A 20187-nucleotide genomic window follows, 5' to 3' on the forward strand; every position below is an offset into this window, starting at 1 on the left:
GCTGTGTGTTGTCAAAGTTCGGCTTTCAGTCAGTTAGTCTAGGTACTAAGCTAGGTTGTGGTGCATCATGTGAGGACTCTCCTTTGGAGACGTCCTCAAGCCAAAGTCAGGTTAGTTTCTTTGTGCAGTGCTGGGGATGGACCCCGGGGACGCATGCGCACTAAGCAGGTGCTCCACCATTGAGCTGCACCCCAGCCTCCGTTTGTTTTACCACAACTCTGCTGTGTTGTGGAGCGCAGACGCTTCTCCATGATGAGTCAGGCGTGAGTGGGCAAGAGATGTAAAGACCCTTACTTTGAGGAAAATCCCCTTATTGTGATGGAACTGGAGAATTCTGATGTATGATAATAACCTGAAAGCGATTTGCATTCCCACAAAGATATTTGTAGGTGGTAATACCAGTGGAAGTCTCAAGCAAAAATATGACTTAATTGGCATGCAGATTTTGATGCAGTTTTGGCCTCTCTATTGTGTTCCCTTTGGTTGGAGATGATCTTATTTCGATGTTGTGGGGGAGTCCAAATGTGCCACCACACAATATGCCACCTTGGGATAAAGGTTATTTTGAGCTAAAGGCAACTGAGAATCAACGGAGGCCTCAGAGTCAGGCATAAATGTCTTTGTGGAGGTGGCCCCTTCTGCACCGGAGAGAGGAGGAGGGCAGCTCTTCTCACTGAAGAGAGAGCCCGGGCAGCACCGAAATGAATCCGCACCTTAAACCCCAACAACCTTTCTCCTCCGTTATTTCCCTTGCACATTTCCTAATCACTTCCCACAATTTATTTGTCCCTTGATGTCCAACCCTCTATCCTTTGTTAAAATGTCATGTGAGTCCCCCTGTCAAGCTGTTTCTTTGGGTTTTACTTTTCTGTGAACTCCTGTGCCTGTAAAATTCGAATAAGGTTTGTGTTCCTTTTTTCCTGTTGATCTGTCTTTTGTCAATTAGTCAGACCCAGCTGGCTGTGGTGGCCACACCTCTAGGAGACTGAGGCAGGAGGATTGCTTGAGGCTAGGAGTGGGAGGCTAGCTGGGCAACTTAGTGAAATCCTGTCAATCCATTCATCCATCCGTCCATCCATACATACATATGTTAATTCACACATTCATATATTCATTCATTCACAGGCCCCCAGGTACTGAACCTAACAGGATAGAGGGAAAGTTTATCTTCCCTGGAAGTTGATAGTTGTGAATTCTGACATGGGTCTGGTATTGTCTATAAGGATGAAGTGCAAGTGTGTGAATCCCATCATATATCAATTACTGTTCTCTAACATCTATGTCATATCCCCCAAACATTTTTATATTGGCATTATTTTTTTAAAAAAAGATTGTTTCAAAAACCACAGGAATAGGATGGCTTGGGAAGAGTTTTATAGACCCTGGGGGTGTCTGCCTTGCCCTTTAGATGGACAGGGCACTGTTTGGCAGCAGATGGAGGTATCACGTCCTCATAGGGCCCTCTTACCCAGTCACTCCCCTGCTGTCCCACAAGGGCTGCACCCTGGGGATGGCCCTGTTCACAGCAATAAGCAAAGCCATTGGTGGGTCTCCCCTTAGGAGAGTCAGGGTTCCCCAGTTATCACGCTGACTTCCAGATAGCAAGACAGGGCTTGCAGGGTGATGGGTACAGTCCCTGGGTCGTAAGCTCTGTGTAATTAAGTTGAAGCCACCCGATTGGCTGGTTTTCTTTTTGTCTGGAGGCAAAATTAACCTTTCTCCAGCAGAGAAGGGAAAATATGCCGTATAAGTGTTGCTAGGTTGTTACTGGCATTGGATGTGGATTTGATTAGGAAAAGCAGGCAGGCTTTGAGGCCAAGGGAGGAGGAGTTCCTGAATAACCCCCCTTGTCTTTTGTTCTCCTACCAGGTCTGACCTTGCTTTTAACCTGGAAGGCTACGTCATTGTATTCCTAAATGATATCTTCACTGCAGCAAATGGAGTCTATACCAAGCAGAAAATGGACCCAAAGGTACCGGGTCTTCCCTCCTGTGGCTTTAGGCTTTATCATCTGCCCCCAAGAAGATGTGAAAAATGGAAATGGATTTCTACAGTTGGCACATAGTTTATGTAATACGATTGATCAATCACTCATTTCATCCTAATTATCTTATCTGTGTATGTTCTTGTTACTCTTAGTCTTGGAAATTTTGGGGTGAAAATTAGATAGGAGGGGAGAAGTTGTCACAGTCCCAATGTACAGACAACAGCAGAGCACATCATGGCTCCGTCAGCTCGGTCATCAGTGACCACGGCAAAGTCCGGGGCGGGACACTTGTTTGGAGAGTGTGGAGTCTGCGGGTGGGACATACCCCGGCTCTCCCTGGCCATGGTGACTTTGAACCTCAGCTTCTCCAACCTCAGGTTCCTCACCCATGACATGAGTAGCCTGAAAAGGATCCCTGGTGGGTCCTCCAGCAGGACCTGCCTCCTCTGATCCCCAGGGGCCAGCCCGGAGCTCTCTGGCCTGGGTCTGCCGCAGTGGAGGCCCCAGCTGTTCCAGGAAGCTGTGGAGGATGAGCCGGCCATATGGCTCTTTGTTCCTGGTTCTTTGTGTAGAAGGAGGGAGTTCTCCCTAACAGGCCTTTTTTTTTTTTTTTTTTTAATCTCTATGGCCATTTGTTTCTTTTATTGGTGGCGGTTTTACAAAAACATGTTTGTTGCCTTTTGAAAAACCACAATAGGTTAGCCTTGTTTGGTGGAGAGATGGTGTGGCCTCTTCTGTGGAAGTGAATACATCAGGGCTCTTCTTCAGTGCAGACGGCAGATGTTTTAAAGGAGTTGTTTATGTTAACAGTTTTCATCTCCTTTACTGTGTTCCAGATTTCTTTAAAACAAAAAGAAAAGCTCACATAGTCAGAATGTCCAAGGGGGTGGAAACTTGGCCTCCTTTTCATTTCATCCATTTTGTCTGTAGCTTTTGGTGTAAAATAAATATTTATTCTGAAACCAAAATACAATTGAAATGAAGCATTTTCTGTTGGGAATTTGTTATAAAATATTCCAGTAGAGAGTCGGTGAGAATACATGTTCTAACGTTGTGTAGATTCGTAGTTGAATAAATAGCTCCAGGAAATTCAATGCTTGTATTCTGAAATTCAGTGGGGTTTTCTTTGTTTTTGTAGGAACTAGGGAAATATGGGGTGCTTTTCTATAATGCCTGCTTCATGATCATTCCAACTCTTATTATTAGTGTCTCCACCGGAGACCTTCAGCAGGTAAGTGGATAAAATGGTCAATACAACTTTCCTTAGCCATCTTTTAAAATTTCAATATTTAACATTTGGTACTCACTGAAATAAAATGCATACATGCATATCTTATATATAGTATATAGGAACACACACACACACACACACACACACACACACACATCTCAGATCCCTATGTATATAGAATTACCAGGAAGGTACATAAAATGTTATGTCTGGGAGCTGGGCATGGTGTCATGTACCCTGGTCCCAGATACTCTGGAGGCTGAGGTGGGAAGAATAGTTCAAGACCAGCCTGGGCAACAGAATGAGACTCCATTTCAAAAAGAAAATCAAAAGCTGTTTGAGGGCTGTGGTTGTAGCTCAGTGGTGGGCACTGGGTTCCATCCTCAGCACCACATTAAAAAAGAAAAAGGTGTTTGATGTGCCTGGTATTTAACACCCTTAGACACACGGAGGCAGCAGGATCTTGTTGACAAGAACTCAGGACTTGCAAATTTTTGGAAAACAACAATCAAAATCTGAGTCTGAGTCCCACTGTCCTTCTTTGTTGATGTGAGGACTCTGGGAAAATTACTTCCTTGGGAAAGAAATTTTGATAGTTTAAAAATGGGTTTCTTTGTTATTTTTAATTATAGACATTTTGAAACATTTGCAAAGTAGGGAGAATAATTCCATGAACTGTCCTCTCTCGGTCCCCAGCTTCTTGGCATTTCGCTGTGCTGATTTTATCTGTTCCTATCCAACCTCACCTCTTCCAGCTTCTGCAGTATTTTAAAAGAGACCCCAGACATCGTACCATTTTTACATCTAAACATTCCAGGGTCTACCTTTGACTGTTGAAAAGGTATTGTTCTTTCTGAATTTGCCCTGCTTAACTTAGCTAATGCTTATTCATGAAAGACAGATAAGATGGTCAATTAGGCCCAATATTTCTGTCTACTCTCAAATGTAAAGCTTCCCGAGTACCAACTGCGACACCACGAATGGAAAATTCCACACATGAATTGTTTGTGGTGGGTCACAGTAAAAATGTAGGCACACTAAAAATAATGAATAAAATTACCTTCAGGCTACATGTGATCACGGTATATATAAAACACATGTGAATTTCATGTTCAGACCTGGGTTCCATTCCCAAGATGTCTTATTATTTTTTTCACCCATTACATATTTAAAAAAAAAAAATCTGAAGCACTTCTGGTCCCAAGCATTGCAGATGAGGTATACTCAGCCAGCCTTAAGGTATCAGGCCCAGTGGGAGGGAGAGGAGGACAGGTCTGCCAGGGAATGACCACTCCCATGTTAAGGTTCATCACGACGGCTTCCAGGGATACACGCCCCGACTCCTCTAAGTTGAAAGCCCCACAGCTTCTATGATTTTTTTTTTTTGTACTAGGGAATGAACCCAGGGTTGTTTAACCACTGAGCCACATCCCAGCCTTTTTATAGTTTATTTGGAAACAGGGTCTTGTTGAGTTGCTCAGGACCTCGCCGAGTTGCTGAGGCTGACTCTGAACCTGTGATCCTCGTGCCTCAGCCTCCCAGGCCTGCTGCTGGGATTACAGGCGTGCACCACCGTGCTTGGGCAGCTTCTATGAATTTTGCCTGTAGTGAGAGGTGATGTTTAAGTTCATGTAGGAAATGAGGGGTGAGGGGGAAAATCCCATCAGGTTGCCTCTGCTCACTGTCCCCCTTCTGGCCAGGTGTTAACCCTCCCTTTGCTGGACTGGGTGGCTGGTTCAGAGTGCTTCTGAGAGGACAGTTCTTCTGTTGTAACAACGAGCACAGTCACTGAAGTTGATTGCATTTGCAGCCCTTTCAGGCTCTGAAGGATTTTGGGCTGCAGGACTTCTGGGGTAGATGGCCGGGCTCATTGCTCTTCCTTCAGCTACACAGTTCTTCCCCCAGAAGCTGGAAGCTACAGAAGGGCCCAGTAGCCAAATCCCCAGGGGTGAACAGCCATGTCCATGTATTTATATCAAAACCTGCCAACAGGCATCAGTTTTGATCAAGAGCTCTCTGTTTCAGGTTAGTAGGGACACTGTGTGAACCCGGGACTCACTGTGGGTTCAGTGTTGGAAGACGGAGCGAGCTCCTCCCCCCAGCACCTCTCCAGCAGACGCAATGTCTGAAAACACAATATTTATTTTTTACCCGTCATTAGTCCATTTTAAACCAAGTTGGTGTCAGCGACCTTACACAAAATTATGAGTCTCAACAAAGTGGCCCTAGTGGTGTGTCTATTTCATTATTATAGAATAGAAATGAGTTTTTCTGTTGAACCACTGGAATGTATCTGTTCTGGAATTCTGGTATCTTGTAGCTGTTTCAGAGATACATTTAATTCTAGGAATAAAAATGTACACACTTGAGTTGGGGATATGGCTCAGTGGTAAAAGCTTGCCTGGGTTTGATCCTTTGCATGGGAAAAAAAAAAGTTTAGAAATTCTTACACACTCCTAGAACGCCTACTTGGGACTAAGAGCATATTTTCCTGTAGGAGCACTATGATGAGTGACAAAAGAAATATTAGGAACTTATGGGTAAAACGGCCTGGGAATACAGCTTATAATACCACTTCTGTAGGGACATGTATTCCCACATCCAAATCATTGACTTCTAAACTTGTAGCCTGGGGTTTTCAGAAGCTGCCACAGGCTTGCAATGATTATGCGCCATTCTCCTATTTTCTTGTGTGATAGTTAATATTTATTGAGCAAATGTTATATCAGTGTGTTTCAAAGCATCGTTCATGAACTATCTCATGACATTCCTAGAACCATCCTGGGGAGAGAAAGTACTGCTGTCAACCCCATTTTATAGCAAGGAATTTAGGGCTTAGTGTTTAAGAAACTTCCAAGAACCGCAGGCGATAGATCCAGGCCCTCTGGCCCTAGAAACACATTCTTTGCTGTATGTAATGGCAGTTATTTTGTTTGGATAGATAAACTGTTCATGTTTCTTTCCTTCACATGTAAAAACTATAATAACCCTTATATCTTATAGAGTGCAAGAGGCCTAACATTCAAATAGTCTTTGTCTTTTATTTGTCATTAAATTCGAGTCATTAATTGATTTTGAGATGAGGTCTTGCTGTGTTGCCCAGACTGGTCTCAAACTCCTGGGCTCAAATGACCCTCCTGCTTCATCTTCCCGAGAAGCTGGGACTTCAGGTGTGGGCCTCCGCAGCTGGCTAGTCCCCGTCTAAATGTGGTTTGATTTTTGTCCTTGGCAATAATGTAAAATGAGGCTCATTCAGGAGGAGCCATACTTCATTTTATGTTTTGTTCTTCTGTGCGAACGCTGGTGTGGTATGAACCTCTGTCCAGATGCCACGGCTGCCAGTCAGCCACACACATGATCACACACACAGATCGGGGTTTGCTCAGATGATATCACCCAACTGTGGGCTACATGTAAGTGCAGGTAGGCCAGGCTAAGCTCTGATTTTCAGTAGGTTAGTGTATTAGTGCATTTTTGCCTTATGACATATTCAACTGATGGTGGGTCGGTTGGAAAGTAACCGTATGGGTAAGTCAAGGAGCATCTGAAATTTGTTAAATTCTGACATTCAGGAAGAATATTCTCCTTCTATTCTTTTGTGTGTTGGAAAACCCCAGTATTGACCCCATCTTTCCTCTTCCCTTTGACAGACTCTGAAGATTTCAAACAGAACTTCCCTTACCTACCTTAGTGCTTAGTTTTTACTAAAATTCCAAATGGATCAAAGAGTTCAATTTATAAGCTTACTATTAATAAAAATTATAAGAGAAATGGAAGACATTTATAACCAGAAGAGAAGCTCAATGGTAGAGTGCTTGCCTCTATCCTTAGAATTACATAAAAATAAATAATAAAAATAAAGGCATTGTGTTAATCTACAACTAAAATCGAGGGGGGGGTTCTCTAAAATGACAAATATTTTTAAACTTTTAATTCATGTACAAAGTTAAAGTAAAAAATGTGACTATATTTTAATTTAAAAATATCTGATAAGATATTTTATTTAATTTTAAAATATCTGATAAGAGATGCTGGAAGATGCAGGATATGTACTATAATCAGGATGCAAAAACATGAGCAACTTTGTAGAAAAGAGTGGTGAGTGCTCTTTGTTTGTTGAATCAGGTAAACCTTGGGAATTTGTGAGCATCTGGGAGTCTACAATAGAAAGCTCCGCCTTCTTGGCCACATCTGGGTTAACTGTACTGAAAGCTGAAGGATGGGCTAGAACAAAGGTTCACTCTTCTTTTTTTTTTTTTTTTATTGGTTGTTCATAACATTACAAAGCTCTTGACATATCATATTTCATACATTAGATTGAAGTGGGTTATGAACCCCCAATTTTACCCCAAATGCAGATTGCAGAATCACATCGGTTACACATCCACAATTTTACATAATGCCCTATTAGTAATTGTTCTATTCTGCTACCTTTCCTATCCCCTACTATCCCCCCTCCCCTCCCCTCCCATCTTCTCTCTCTACCCCATCTACTGTAATTCATTTCTCTCCTTGTTTATTTTCCCATTCCCCTCACAACCTCTTATATGTAATTTTGTATAGCAATGAGGGTCTCCCTTCATTTCCATGCAATTTCCCTTTTCCACTCTTCTTTTTAATGATAGGAAAAATTGGTTGAGTCATTTTTCCTGGTGGACTGGGAGCAGGAAAGAGGGAGAAGGAGAGGTAGTGGCAAAACTTGCTGGTGACTCACCACCCTGGCAATTCAGTCAGGACTCTGGATTTACATCCTTGGCAGATCTTTTAACAGCACCTTGGTTTTACCTCTGAACAATGAGGTCGGAGATGACAGCTCCTCTTGTTGACATATCAGGCCCTTGGAAAATACTCAGTGGGTGAACTTTGCTTAGCCATGAATCCCTGCAGTAGGTCCCAAGTACATCTAATGTATTGTAGTTGATGAACGAGGGTGAAAAGATAGGACTTGTTTTTCCCATTTAAAAAACCCCCAAGTGCACCATGAAGAAGATGGCTCCTGCTGAATGAGCCTCACTTTCACATTATTGCAAAGTACAAAAATCAAACCACATTAAGACAGGGACTAGCCGGGTACGGAGGCCCACACTTGAAGTCCCAGCTTCTTGGGAGGCTGAAGCAGGAGGGTCATTTGAGCCCAAGAGTCTGAGACCAGTCTGGGTAACACAACAAGACCTCGTCTCAAAATTAATTAATGACTCGAATTTAATGAAAAATAAAAGACAAAGACTATTTGAATATGTTAGGCCTCTTGCACTCTATAAGATATAAGGGTTATTATAGTTTTTACATATGAAGGAAATACTCCAACATACTTGGACTGCAACAGTAAGTCTAAAGGAAGAACTACTTTATTATTACTCACCTTTAATTATTTCCTGTTTTATTATGCTAGATTATTTCTCAAAATGCCACTAGTACAGCATTATTATTATGATGATGTTATTTTTGTGTACTGGGCATTGAACCCAGGGCTTCATGGGTGCTAGACACGTGTTGTACCATGGACCTACTTTCCCAGTCCTTTATTTACTTACTTTTGTGATGCCGGAGATCAAACCCAGGGCTTCAGCTGGGCCTGGTGGTGCACACCTTTAGTCCTAGCAGCTCGGGAGGATTGCAAGTTCAAAGCCAGCCTCAGCAACTTAGGTACTAAAACAACTTAGTGAGACCCTGTCTCAAAATAAAATTCAAAAAGTGCTGGGGTGTTGCTCAGTGGTTAAGGCTCATGGGTTTAATCCTGTTACCAAAACAAAAACAACAACCCAAAACCCCCAGGGCCTCATGCATGCTAGGCAAGCACCCTACCAGTGAGCCGCATTCCCCAGCCCCTTATTTTTATTTTCTTTTGAGACAGGATCTTGTTAAGTTGCCCAGGCTGGCCTTGAATTTATTATCCTCCTGCCTTAGCCTCCCAAGTAGCTGGGATTAAAGGCATGTGCCTCCCTGCCCAGTCAGCCTCGTTATAACTAAAGAAGCAATACTGGGGCTGGGGCTGGGGCTGAGTGGTGGAGCACTTGCTTAGCAAGTATGAGGCATTGGGTTTGATTCTCAGCATCACATATAAATAAGTAAATAAAGGTCCATCAGCAACTAATAAAAAATATATATTTTTTTTAAAAAGAAACAAAGCTAAAATTTGTAAAAACTAAATTGGGTGAAGAGTCAATGTACCCAGCGCTTCACCCATGCTAAGCACGAACTGTACCACTGAGCTACACCCAGGCTCCCAAAGTACGCATTAAAAAGTTTTGTTTTTTAATGATGGAAACTTTGAAGCACATAGACGCGTAGAGAATAATAAACAAACCCCATGTGCCCATCCCCTGTTTCAACAATTATTAACGTTTAATGTCTATCTTTTCTTTTTGTTTTTATTAAAACATCTTTATGGTGCATTATAATTGAACACGATCGAGATTCCTTGTTGCGTATTCCTACAGGCACACAGTACAACAATGTAACTTGGCTAATTCTCTCCCCAGTATTTTCTCTCTCCTTTATTCCCTCCTTCCTCTAGTTCCCTTCCTCCATTCTACTGGCCTCTCCTTCTTTTTTTTTTTTTTAATGAGATCCCTCCTTTTCTACCTTTTTTCTACCTAGCTTCCACATAGGACCCTTGACTTTCTGAGTTTTTGTGTATCTTTTTGTTAGGAGACGGGGGCAGAGTATTACTAATGAGTCAGTGTCAGCAAAGTGTGCAAGGCTGTATGAATTGGAGGAGAGAATTCCCTTTTAATTGTTTAAAAATTTGAATAACAATTTGAAAACTATTTAAATAGTTTTAAATGATTCAGTTGCTAAAACTTGGCTAGCAAAGTATTGCTTAGTAGAAAGAGAATAGAACTTTGATCTAAGCATGTTATTGAGCACATTGCTTGAGTGGTCTTGAGTTGCCTTAAAATCAGTTTTGAGCCGGATGCAGTGGCGCATCTCAGTGTTGTGGGAGGCTGATGCAGGAGGATCACAAGTTCAAAGCCAGCCTCAGCAAATTTGGGAAGTCCTGAGCAACTTAGCAAGACCCTGCCTCAAAATAAAAATGAAAGGGGCTGAGAATGTGGCTCAGTGGTTAAGTGCTCCTGAGTTCAATACCTGCTATCAAAAAAAAGGAGGAGGAGGAGGAAGGGGAGGGGGAGGGGAAGGAGAGAGAGGGGGAGGGGGAGAAGGAGGGGGAGAGGGGGGAAGGAGAGGGGGATGGGGAAGAAACAAATCAGTTTTGGATGCAGGCAAGAGAAAAATTATAAATAAAATACTCCTTTTTATTGTTACCTGTCATTTCTACATGGTTTGTTTAAACTTGTCTATCATATTCTTCACCTTCCATTATTTGATTGCTATGTAAATAGCAAATACTAGCTCATTTGTCCATGATGTAAATTCTTGAAAACAGTCTGTGAACTTGAACTTTCCTTGCCAATGTTACTGATTTTTTTTGAGCTTGTCACCTGCGGAGTTCAACTTCACTTCATCTTCACATCAGCCTGTGCAGGAAGCCCCCCCCCCCCCCCCCCCCCCCCCCCCCGATTTCCCATTTTGTACGATGAACCTGAGATTTGGGGAGGGAAGTAAATTTGTCCATTGTCACATAACTTGTGTGACCTAGGACTTTTAAAATTGGATTTTGTTTTTGGAAAGATGGTTTTTGTACCCAGACTCACAGATTTGAACTGCAATGTCATTAATCTAATCACTCGTTTCTTTTCTTTTTAATAATAGGCTACTGAGTTCAACCAGTGGAAGAATGTCCTGTTTGTCCTGCAGTTTCTTCTTTCCTGTTTTTTGGGGTAAGAAACCATAGATAAGAAGAAGGAAACTTGGATAAAAAAGAATAAACAGGAAACATCAGCTGTACCCCTTCTTTCCCTCTCTAGCACTGCAGTTTTCCTCTTGACAAGTCGAATATCGTCTCTCCTGATCTGTCCAAGTCCCTTTGTCCAGGTTTATCTACGTTTCTCCAGAAAGTCCATTCTGCTCCCCATTTCCACAGGCTTTGCATTTGCAGATTCAATGAAAAGTGCATAGGAAATACTCGGAAAGAATTGAGTCTATACTGAGCCTGACCAACTTTTAATTTTTGTCATTATTTTCTAGGCAATTCAGTTTAATACGTATCCACATTGAGTTTGCATTGTCTTAGGCAAACTTAGACCTAGAGATATTTTAAAGTACAGAAGGATGGGCACAGGTTTTATGACAACGTTGCACCATTCTCCGTAAGCGACTTAGCATCTGTGGATATTGGTGTCCATGGGAGTCCTGGAACCAATACACTCCGGATATGAGGGATCCTACAGAAAAGGGGTTGACCTTGATCCAGGACAGTGAGAGCTCAGCCCAAGAGGTCAGAAGCAAGCACAAAACTGTTTTGACTTTGAAAGTGATGCTAATATCACATTCTACTCCAAAACATGACATTGCCTATTGATTTTTGAAAGTTCATCTGAAAAGAAAAGTCAGCTGACATCTCGAGTTCAGTGCCAGGTTTTGGTCTTTGTCACCATGACCTTAGTTGCCCAAGATTCATTCCTCACATAAATATATAGCAATGACAACCTTTTCCCCTAGTGCTGTACTTGCAGTATTCAGGAAGTTTCTGAGGAGAGATGTCCAGGCTGCAGGGTCGTTCAATAATTAGGGTTTTGTTATTGAAATATCTTTATCTGTTGAGAGCTCTTGTGCCCTTTTTGATCTTCTAAAAACTTAGACAATTCCTTTGCATGAGTAGTAAAATAAATTATTAGTAAATAATTCAAATAGTGCAAAAGAATAAACAGGAAACATCAGCTGTACCCCTTCTTTCCCTCTCTAGCACTGCAGTTTTCCTCTTGAGAGAAGTAAGCCAGGCTCCACTAGTACGCAGGAATCCAAGTCTTAACCCATATTGAAAGGGTCTTTCAATTACTGTCTCAGGGATTACTCATCAAAAGATTTTTTCCTATGGGAAAAAGATGAATATACTCCTTTTCGTTATGTGTAAATGGACTAAGACAATTCATGATTTCTTTGATCAGCATTTTAATTCTCAAACTTGACTGTAACTACCTCTAGTATAGTTGTATGAGAAGCGTTCATGTGTATCTTCCAATCATTAATTCTCTCTTTTTTTTTTAAAGAAAGAGTGAGAGAGGGAGAGAGAGAGAGAGAGAGAGAGAGAGAGAGAGAGAGAGAGAGAGAGAGAATTTTAATATTTATTTTATAGTTATCGGTGGACACAACATCTTTGTTGGTATGTGGTGCTGAGGATCGAACCCGGGCCACACGCATGCCAGGCGAGCGCGCTACCGCTTGAACCACATCCCCAGCCCAATTAATTCTCTCTTTAACTGTGTCTAATTTAATGTTTATCCTGTTATTGAAATTTTTAAGTATCTTATATTCTATTTATACAAGTGCCACAGATTCTTTTTTCTAACTTATCTATTCATTCCTAACATTCGTTCACTAGTCTTTGTGATTATACCTTTTATTTCTTGAGTGTTACACACATAGTTATTTTATATTCTGTGTTTGATGATTCCAATATCTGGAGTTCTGGGTTGGGTCTCCTCCTCCCCATTTTTTAATTAGTGCGTTATAGTTGTACATACTGATGGGATTTGTTCTTGCTTATCTGTTCATGTACACACAACACAATATTACTATATAACAATATAATTTGGCCAATATCACCTCCCAGCATTTCCCCTCCCTCACCACCTCCTGCCCCTTACTCTCTTTCCTCTTTGATTTTCATGAGGCCTACTCCCCATCTTTCTTTTTTTTTCCTCTCTAGCTTCTGCATATGAGAGAAAACATGACCCTTAACCTTCTGAGTTTGACTTATAATGGTCTCTAGTCCTACCCATGTTCCTGCACATGACCTACTTTTGTTTTTCTTTATGGCTGAATAAAACTCCATTGTGTATACCACTCATCCAGTGATGGGCACCTAAGTTGGCTCCATAGTTTGGCTATTGTGAATTGTGCTGCTTTGAACATGGCTATGCACGTCTCTCTATAGTATGCTGACTTTAATTCTTCAGGATAAATACTGAGGAGTGGTCTAGCTGGCTCATATGGTAGATCCATGCCTAGACTTTTGAGTAACCTCCATACCAATTTCCATAGTGGTTGTACTAATTTATAGTATCACCAACTTCTTTATATACTCTCCAATATTTCTTATTATTTATAGTTTTGATGACTGCTATTTTGACTGGTATGAGATGAAATTTCAGTGCAGTTTTTAGATTTGTGTCTCCCTAATTGCTAATGATGTTGAACACTTTTTCATATATTTGTTGGCCATTTGTATTTCCTATTTTGATAGGTGACTATTAAATTTGCCCATTTATTTGATTTTTTTGGTGTAAATTTTCTTTATATAATCTAGATATTAATCTTCTGTCAGAAGAGTAGCTAGCAAAGATTTTCTCCCATTCTGTAGATTCTCTCTTCACATTTTTAATTGTTTTCTTTGCTGTACAGAAGCTTTTTAATTTGATGCCATCCCATTTATTAACTTGGCATTATTTCCTGAGTTTTAGGGGTCCTATTGAGAAATTTGTTGCCTGTGCCTATATGTTGGAATGTTGATCCTATATTTTATTCTAGGAGTTGCATAGTTTCTGATATAATTTCTAGGTCTTTGCTTCATTTTGAGCTGACTTTTCTGTAGGGTGAGAAATAATGGTCTAGTTTCATTCATCTCCATGGGGATAACCAGTTTTCCCAGTGCCATTTGTTAGAAAGGCTGTCTGTTCTCCAGTGTATGTTTTTGCCACCTTTGTCAAGGATCAGATGAATGTAGGTGTCTGGATTTATCTCTTAGCTTCTATTCTGCACCATTATTCTCTGTCTGTTTTTAGGTCAGTACCATGTAGTTTTTGTTACCGTAGCTCTGTAGTATAATTTCAAGTCAGGGATTGTGATGCCTCCAGCATTGCTTTTTTGGTTTAGAATGGCTTTGGCTATTTTGGGTCTTTTATTCTTCCAAATGAGATTTAGGACTATTTTTTCCTAGTTCTGTAAAGAATGTCATAGGTATTTTGATGAGGAATTGTATTGAATTTGCATATTGCCTGTGGTGATGCGGCCATGTTAATAATATTAATTCTGCCTATCCACAAACATGGGAGAGCTTTCCATCTTCTTGTGTCTTCTTCAATTTATTTTTTTTTGTGTTTTATAGTTTTCATTGTAGAGGTCTTTCACCTCCTTGGTTAGATTTACTCCTAGGTTTGTTTTTTTTTGAGACTATTATAAATGGAATTGTTTTCCTGGTTTCTTTCTTTCTCAGCAGATTCATTGCTGGTGTTTAGGAAAGCTATTGATTTTTGTATGTTGATTTTGTAACCTGCTACTTTGCCAAAATTGTTTGTTATTTCTAGCAGTCTTTTGGTGTAGTTCTTTGGGTCTTCTAAATATACTTTCCCTTTTAAAATCTCTTTTATTCCCTTGTCTTGCCTAACTGCTGGGGCTAGAATTTCTAGCACTATGTTAAGTAGGAGTGGTAACGGGGGACATCCTTGTCTTGACCTGATTTTGAGGAAATGCTATCAGTTTTCTCCCATTTACTAGGAGGTCTGCTGTGGGTCTTCTGTATGTCGTCTTTATGATGTTATGTAGGGTCCTTTTATCCCTAGTTTCTTCAGTGTTTTTATTATGAATGGGTTTCAAATTTTGTCAAAGGCCTTTTCTGCAACTATTGAGATTACTAAGTGATCCTTGTCCTGAATTCTGTTAATGTGATGAGTTATATTTATTGATGTGTGTATGTTAAACCATCCTTGCATCTATGGAATAAAACTAACCGAGCCATGGCATATACTTTTAATATGTTGTTGAACTCAATTTGCTAACATATTATTAAGAATTTTTGCATCCAAGCCCCTCAGGGATACTGGTCTATAGTTTTTCTTTCCTTGATGTGACCTTGTCTGGTTTTGTGTGAGTGTGATACTGGCTTCACAGAATAAATTTCCAATATCTTCAGTTCTTAGGAAACTAAGTATGAGTTTTCGTCTTAGGTAACTGTCATTGTGGTTTGCTCTCCTGTGTTTGGTGACCTGCAATTGTGAGCATATTGCTTTATCTTAATCAGTCCTGTGTCCTGAAATTGGGAACTTTAGAAACTTTCCTACAGGGACAAGCTGATTTTGCTTCTTCTGGTAGCCAGGGGTTGCCTTGGACTTGCCTGAGTCCACCATGTTTGAGGGCCTGGCTCTGTGGCCCTCCCCACCTGGCTTTGGACCTGGTGTCAGGTCCCAGATGGAGCTGTTGCACCATGGTCCCCACCTTAAGGTCGCCATCTTGTTCCTACTGTCTGCTTCACAATGAGGTGACTCTTTCAAGACCGACAATATCTTAATGAACGTGTCCTTTCCAGACATGGCTTTTCTGTACTGCGAAGGTCCTTAGGTACTCAGCCATTGCTGGAGGCATCAGTTGGATTAAATATTTGTAGATGTCTCTGTTGTTGATGGAGAACATTTAACCCAGAGAGGAAAACAAAAAAGCCACATTTGTGAGCCATCATTTGTCAAGCCATCTCCCTCTCTGTGTTTTTCCTCTTTTAAAACAAAACAAAACAAACAGACAAACCAAAAAAACCCGAGTCATACACATCAACTCAGCCCAGCTTCTTCCCCCGGCTGAGGATTCAGTCCTTCTCATTTCATCATAAACGTGATAAGAATCTGCTTTTGTTGTCTGCCTGGCCCTTTACCATCCAATCACAGCATGTTAATCAGCTTTTCGTTGCTGGGACCAAAATACCCAATGAGGACAACTTAGAGGAGGAGAAATGTACTTTGGTCTCAGAGGTTCAGTCCATGGGGTGCATTGCTCAGGACCCAGGGTGAAGTAGAACATCATGGCGGAGGTGGTGGAGGAGGACCTCTGCTCAGCTCATGGCAGCGAGGAAGCTGGGTGGGGGGAAGCTGACCCCTCCAGGTCATGCCCCTGTGACCCACCTCCTCCAGCCACACCTCACCTGCCTACAGTGACCACTCAGTCCAGTCAGACTGGGGGGCTGATGAGGTTCCAATTCTCACAATCCAATCATCTCACCTCTGAAAATCCTGCGTTAACTCGGGAGCTTTTGGGGACACCTCAGATCCAAACTCTAACACAGGGCATGAAGCAATCAAGAGGTAAACCCTCTGAAGTCAGCCACCTCAGTGGTAATGTGGTGGCAGCCCCTGCTATGAGCTGTCAATCAAGGGCTTGTCCCTCAGGGGCTAGACTCTGGGCCCGAGACCATGCGTTTCCTCCCCGTTTACTACAGGGCTTCTTAGAAAACAAGTAGACTCTGGTCAACTTATGATCAGTCGTCAATATCCATGAAATGTCACCAAGGTAAAGGTATTGTGAGTAAGTCAGGGAACATGATAAAATCATCAACAATTTAGCTTCCTCCCAACCCTAAGGATAAAAACTAAGGAGAAGCCAGTTTTTGAAGTGGGTCTTAAGGGGACACTCAAATCCTGGTGCCATCCCACACTTAAGGACGTGAATTGTGGACTCAGATGACCTGAGTTTGAACTCTAGCTTTACCACTTATTATGAGCTGAGGGTTCTTGGGCAAGTTATATATAAACTCTCCGAGCCTCAGAGAACAATGAGCTAAAGTAACTGATTTATAGGAATGAAGTTATATGAATTGAGTGGTTTAATAGTATAGAGAACATGCTAAACACATAGAATACGTGCAATAAGAAATGCTGTTTTTTTTTTTTTTTTTTTGTACTGGGATTGAGCCCAGGGATCTTAACTACTGAGACACATCCCCAGCCCTTTATATATTTTATTTAGAGAGAGGGTCTCGCTGAGTTGCTTAGGGCCTCACTAAGTTGCTAAAGCTGGCTTTGAGCTTGCGATTCTCCTGCCTCAGCCTCCTGAGCTAGATCATCTGTTCTTGGAGGCAGCCTGTTGAGCCTGGTGTCCTCTGCAGCCGGGCAGATTTGGCTCTCCCTATATACAGCCCGTGGTTTCAAACGTTTTTCTTCTTTTATGTACACTTTACCTCTCATGGTTACCTTTTAACTCTGGAAGTGCTGTGGAAGGAAGCTTTGATTCTGGCCTGGTGGATTTTTCAGAATCCTACTTCCTTGCAGATTCTCAAAGGACACCCCCGTGGGCTGAAGTATCTGCATTTCCAAAGCCCTGGAAGCCATTGCAAGCTTTGACCACATCTTTGTGTTTGGGGACTGGCCCTGGGCATGGGCAGTCCTTTCTTTCCTGATGGATGCTCATCGGGCATCTCAGGGTTAGTCACAGGCATGTCCAGTGCGGGACTCCCTGGGATCCGGGCTCAGTGTCTGGGTTCATCTCACTGCTTCGAAGTGTGCATGTCAAACTTGCCTTCCTCAATAACCAAACCTCTGTTCTCAGTTGAGAATATAATTAAGAAATTATTACACTCTTTAAAAAAGTATGCTAAGAATTGCTGAAATGGTAGAAGGATGGATGTTTGACTTCCTTTCGATTTGTGGTAGGGGACTCAGTATTAGGAAACAGCACTCTATGTGATCAGGCAGAGGACTCAGTATTAGGAAACAGAACTCTGTGCCACCAGGGGTTTGTAAGTATAGCATATGGAGTTACCTGGAGTGAAGCTACTTCAGGAAGGTGAACTGGATTATAGGAGGCAAGATGGTTTAGAGCTAAGGTAAAATACAGAAAGGGATTTAGGTCGACAGACTAGATGTTTGAGAAACTAGCTCCACAGGTCTTTTTAATCTTGCTGAGAAATTACAGCTTCCAGTTCGTTTCTTCCAGTGGCTGGCACTGTCCCCTGGGCCCCAAGAGGATTATCCTAATTGGTTTCTGCCCCAGAGGCAGGCCCTTTGATTCTATTGAAGCAGTAATGGATTCCTTAATTGAAACCCCAAAGTATCAAATTTTGCCTATTCACAGCCCCCCAAATGCCCTATTTCTGTATTTTCAACTCATTCTTCTGAAGAGGTAGGAACAGGAGAAAGTTGGATCCTGCTGGTTTCCTGGTCAGGGGGCTAATGGAACCCGTCCTGGGTGTGAATGTTTCCATCTCATGTCTGAGAAGATGTCAGTGGAAGATTTGAGCTTCAGAAAGATGCTTCATGTGTACCCCATGACCTTGTGCATCTGGCACGTGACAAGGTCCTGAGCTGTATACAGCTCTTCCCAGAGGCGAGGAAGCCGGGATTACTTGAAATTCTTTGAAATCTAGAATTAAAACAGAAAATGTGCCTCGGTCCTGGGTGGAAAAAAACAGACTCACACTGAGCTCCTCCCACTGTCCCCTCACCACACAGGTCACGCCTGTGACCTCTTAGGGTGTGGGAGTAAGCCATCGATTCTGCAGTGGACGCCAGCCGGTGTCCCCTGATTGACTTCAGTTCTGACAAGTTGAAGACTCCGTCCCCAAGATCTCTCCCATTTCTGAACCGGTGGCAAGCCCAGGCCTTCCAACTGGCTAAAATTGGGGTTCTCACCACCCCCTCCTTGAGTTTGAGGAATTTGCTAGAATGTCTCCCAGAATTCAGGGAAACTCTGCGGACTGACCAGCTTATTTTAAAGGATGCAAATAAACAGCTGGACAGACTAGATGGACACACAGGGGAGGTCTGGAAGGGCCCCCAGTGCAGGAGCTCCCCCCATCGCTGTGCAGCTGGGGTGTGGCCAGGTGGGCGAGTCTGTTCTTGGTCTCCTTCTGTGAGCCTCCATGAGCTCTGCTGGGCAGAAGCCCTGTGACTCCTGACCTTTTGGATTCTTACCATGACTTCAGTTGTGGACATCCGTAACCCTGTAGAAATGGGCCTGGGCAGAGGGCAGAATCCAGTGCTGATAGGGCAGCTAGGAAACCCAGCAAGGTGCAGGCTCCTCTTGGCCTCTGTGCAGCCCGCCTTCCTCCTGGACATGGGGCAGGGCCTTGGTGGCCATCTCCAGGACAGGAAAGTGTGGGGGAGATTAGAGTACACGGCCTGCCCTGAGAAGACAGAGTCTAGTGCCCATGGCCAACGCTGAGGAGGGAGCTCTGCACCCGAAACCTTGGATGAAAACATAGGTGTTTTATCCAAGGTTGGTAGGAGGCATGTAGAAGTGATCTTTTATTATCTGAACATTTGCGTGGAATTTCTGTGTGTGCTGGTGCATGAAAGGTAACCAGTAACAGTAAGCGAGGTCATGTGAGTTGTTCGTGACTGGCATGGTCAGGCCAGATTAACCTCGGGTAAATCAGTTATTTTTCAGGTCACTTTTGGGTTTCCACCTGGGCACCCTATTACTGGGGGCCCCATAAGCCACAACACTCAGCTGGCAGTTATTACCAGAAAAACTGTGCATAATAATGTGCCATTATTCTTCAAAGGTACACAGATAATATTATGTTTTAAAGTGGAAAAAAATTAGAATTCAGCAGTGTTTTAAAATATCTTTGCATTTTGTTAATCTAAAAATCAACACTGCTGACATGGAGGTTGATGTTTTTGATGTTACAAGTGGTGTGGTTTCTTTTGTGTGGAGTTAACAGAGGCTCTTTTAGTTCGAAGCTTTGGTCTTATCCAACGTGCAGTGCAAGTACTTACTTGCATAGAGAAATAGACGGTTTCTTTAAAAATAATTTCTATGTTCTACTTTGATCCTAGTGGTGTAGAGCCTCCCTCTCTGGGGACATCTAGTGGCCATGGTGTGAAATGCAGCCTGTCTGGCTGGAAGCCTTCTGTCACTAAGACAGCTGTCAGAGAGGGATCCCCTTCCTCTAGCCACCCACACTCCTGGTAGATGGGTACTGGGATCTTAGATCCCATCCACAGGTTCTGATTGCACGCCGAGTTGCTTTCATTGAGGTGCAGTTGGTCTCCTGTGTCGCATGATTGGAACTTTAGAATTGGGATTTTAAAGCCAAGATAAAAACAAGGGCATTCATGATTTTCCTTGGTTGAAGGCTGTGTTCAAGTTTCAGAAGGCTGCAGGAAGCAGCCGGCCTGTCCTCTCTGACTGGACATGTCTT

General features: G+C 42.4%; 1 protein-coding gene across 6 annotated transcripts in view; it reads left to right on the top strand.

The window, feature by feature from the left end:
* SLC35D2 (solute carrier family 35 member D2) overlaps positions 1-20187 on the top strand; it is a 48942-nt gene that overhangs the window by 24301 nt on the left and 4454 nt on the right. For 5 of the 6 annotated variants that reach the window (XM_081263430.1, XM_081263426.1, XM_081263427.1 and 2 more), the window contains 3 exons: positions 1870-1972; positions 3126-3218; positions 10932-10999. In XM_081263430.1, coding sequence (XP_081119556.1) covers positions 1870-1972; positions 3126-3218; positions 10932-10999 — 264 coding nt within the window. The remainder of the gene's footprint in view (positions 1-1869; positions 1973-3125; positions 3219-10931; positions 11000-20187) is intronic. The other variant, XM_081263428.1, reaches the window with a different exon arrangement.

This window comes from Spermophilus citellus (genome assembly GCF_964194105.1).
Source record: "Spermophilus citellus genome assembly, chromosome: 12".
In the NCBI taxonomy this organism is placed as follows: domain Eukaryota; kingdom Metazoa; phylum Chordata; class Mammalia; order Rodentia; family Sciuridae; genus Spermophilus; species Spermophilus citellus.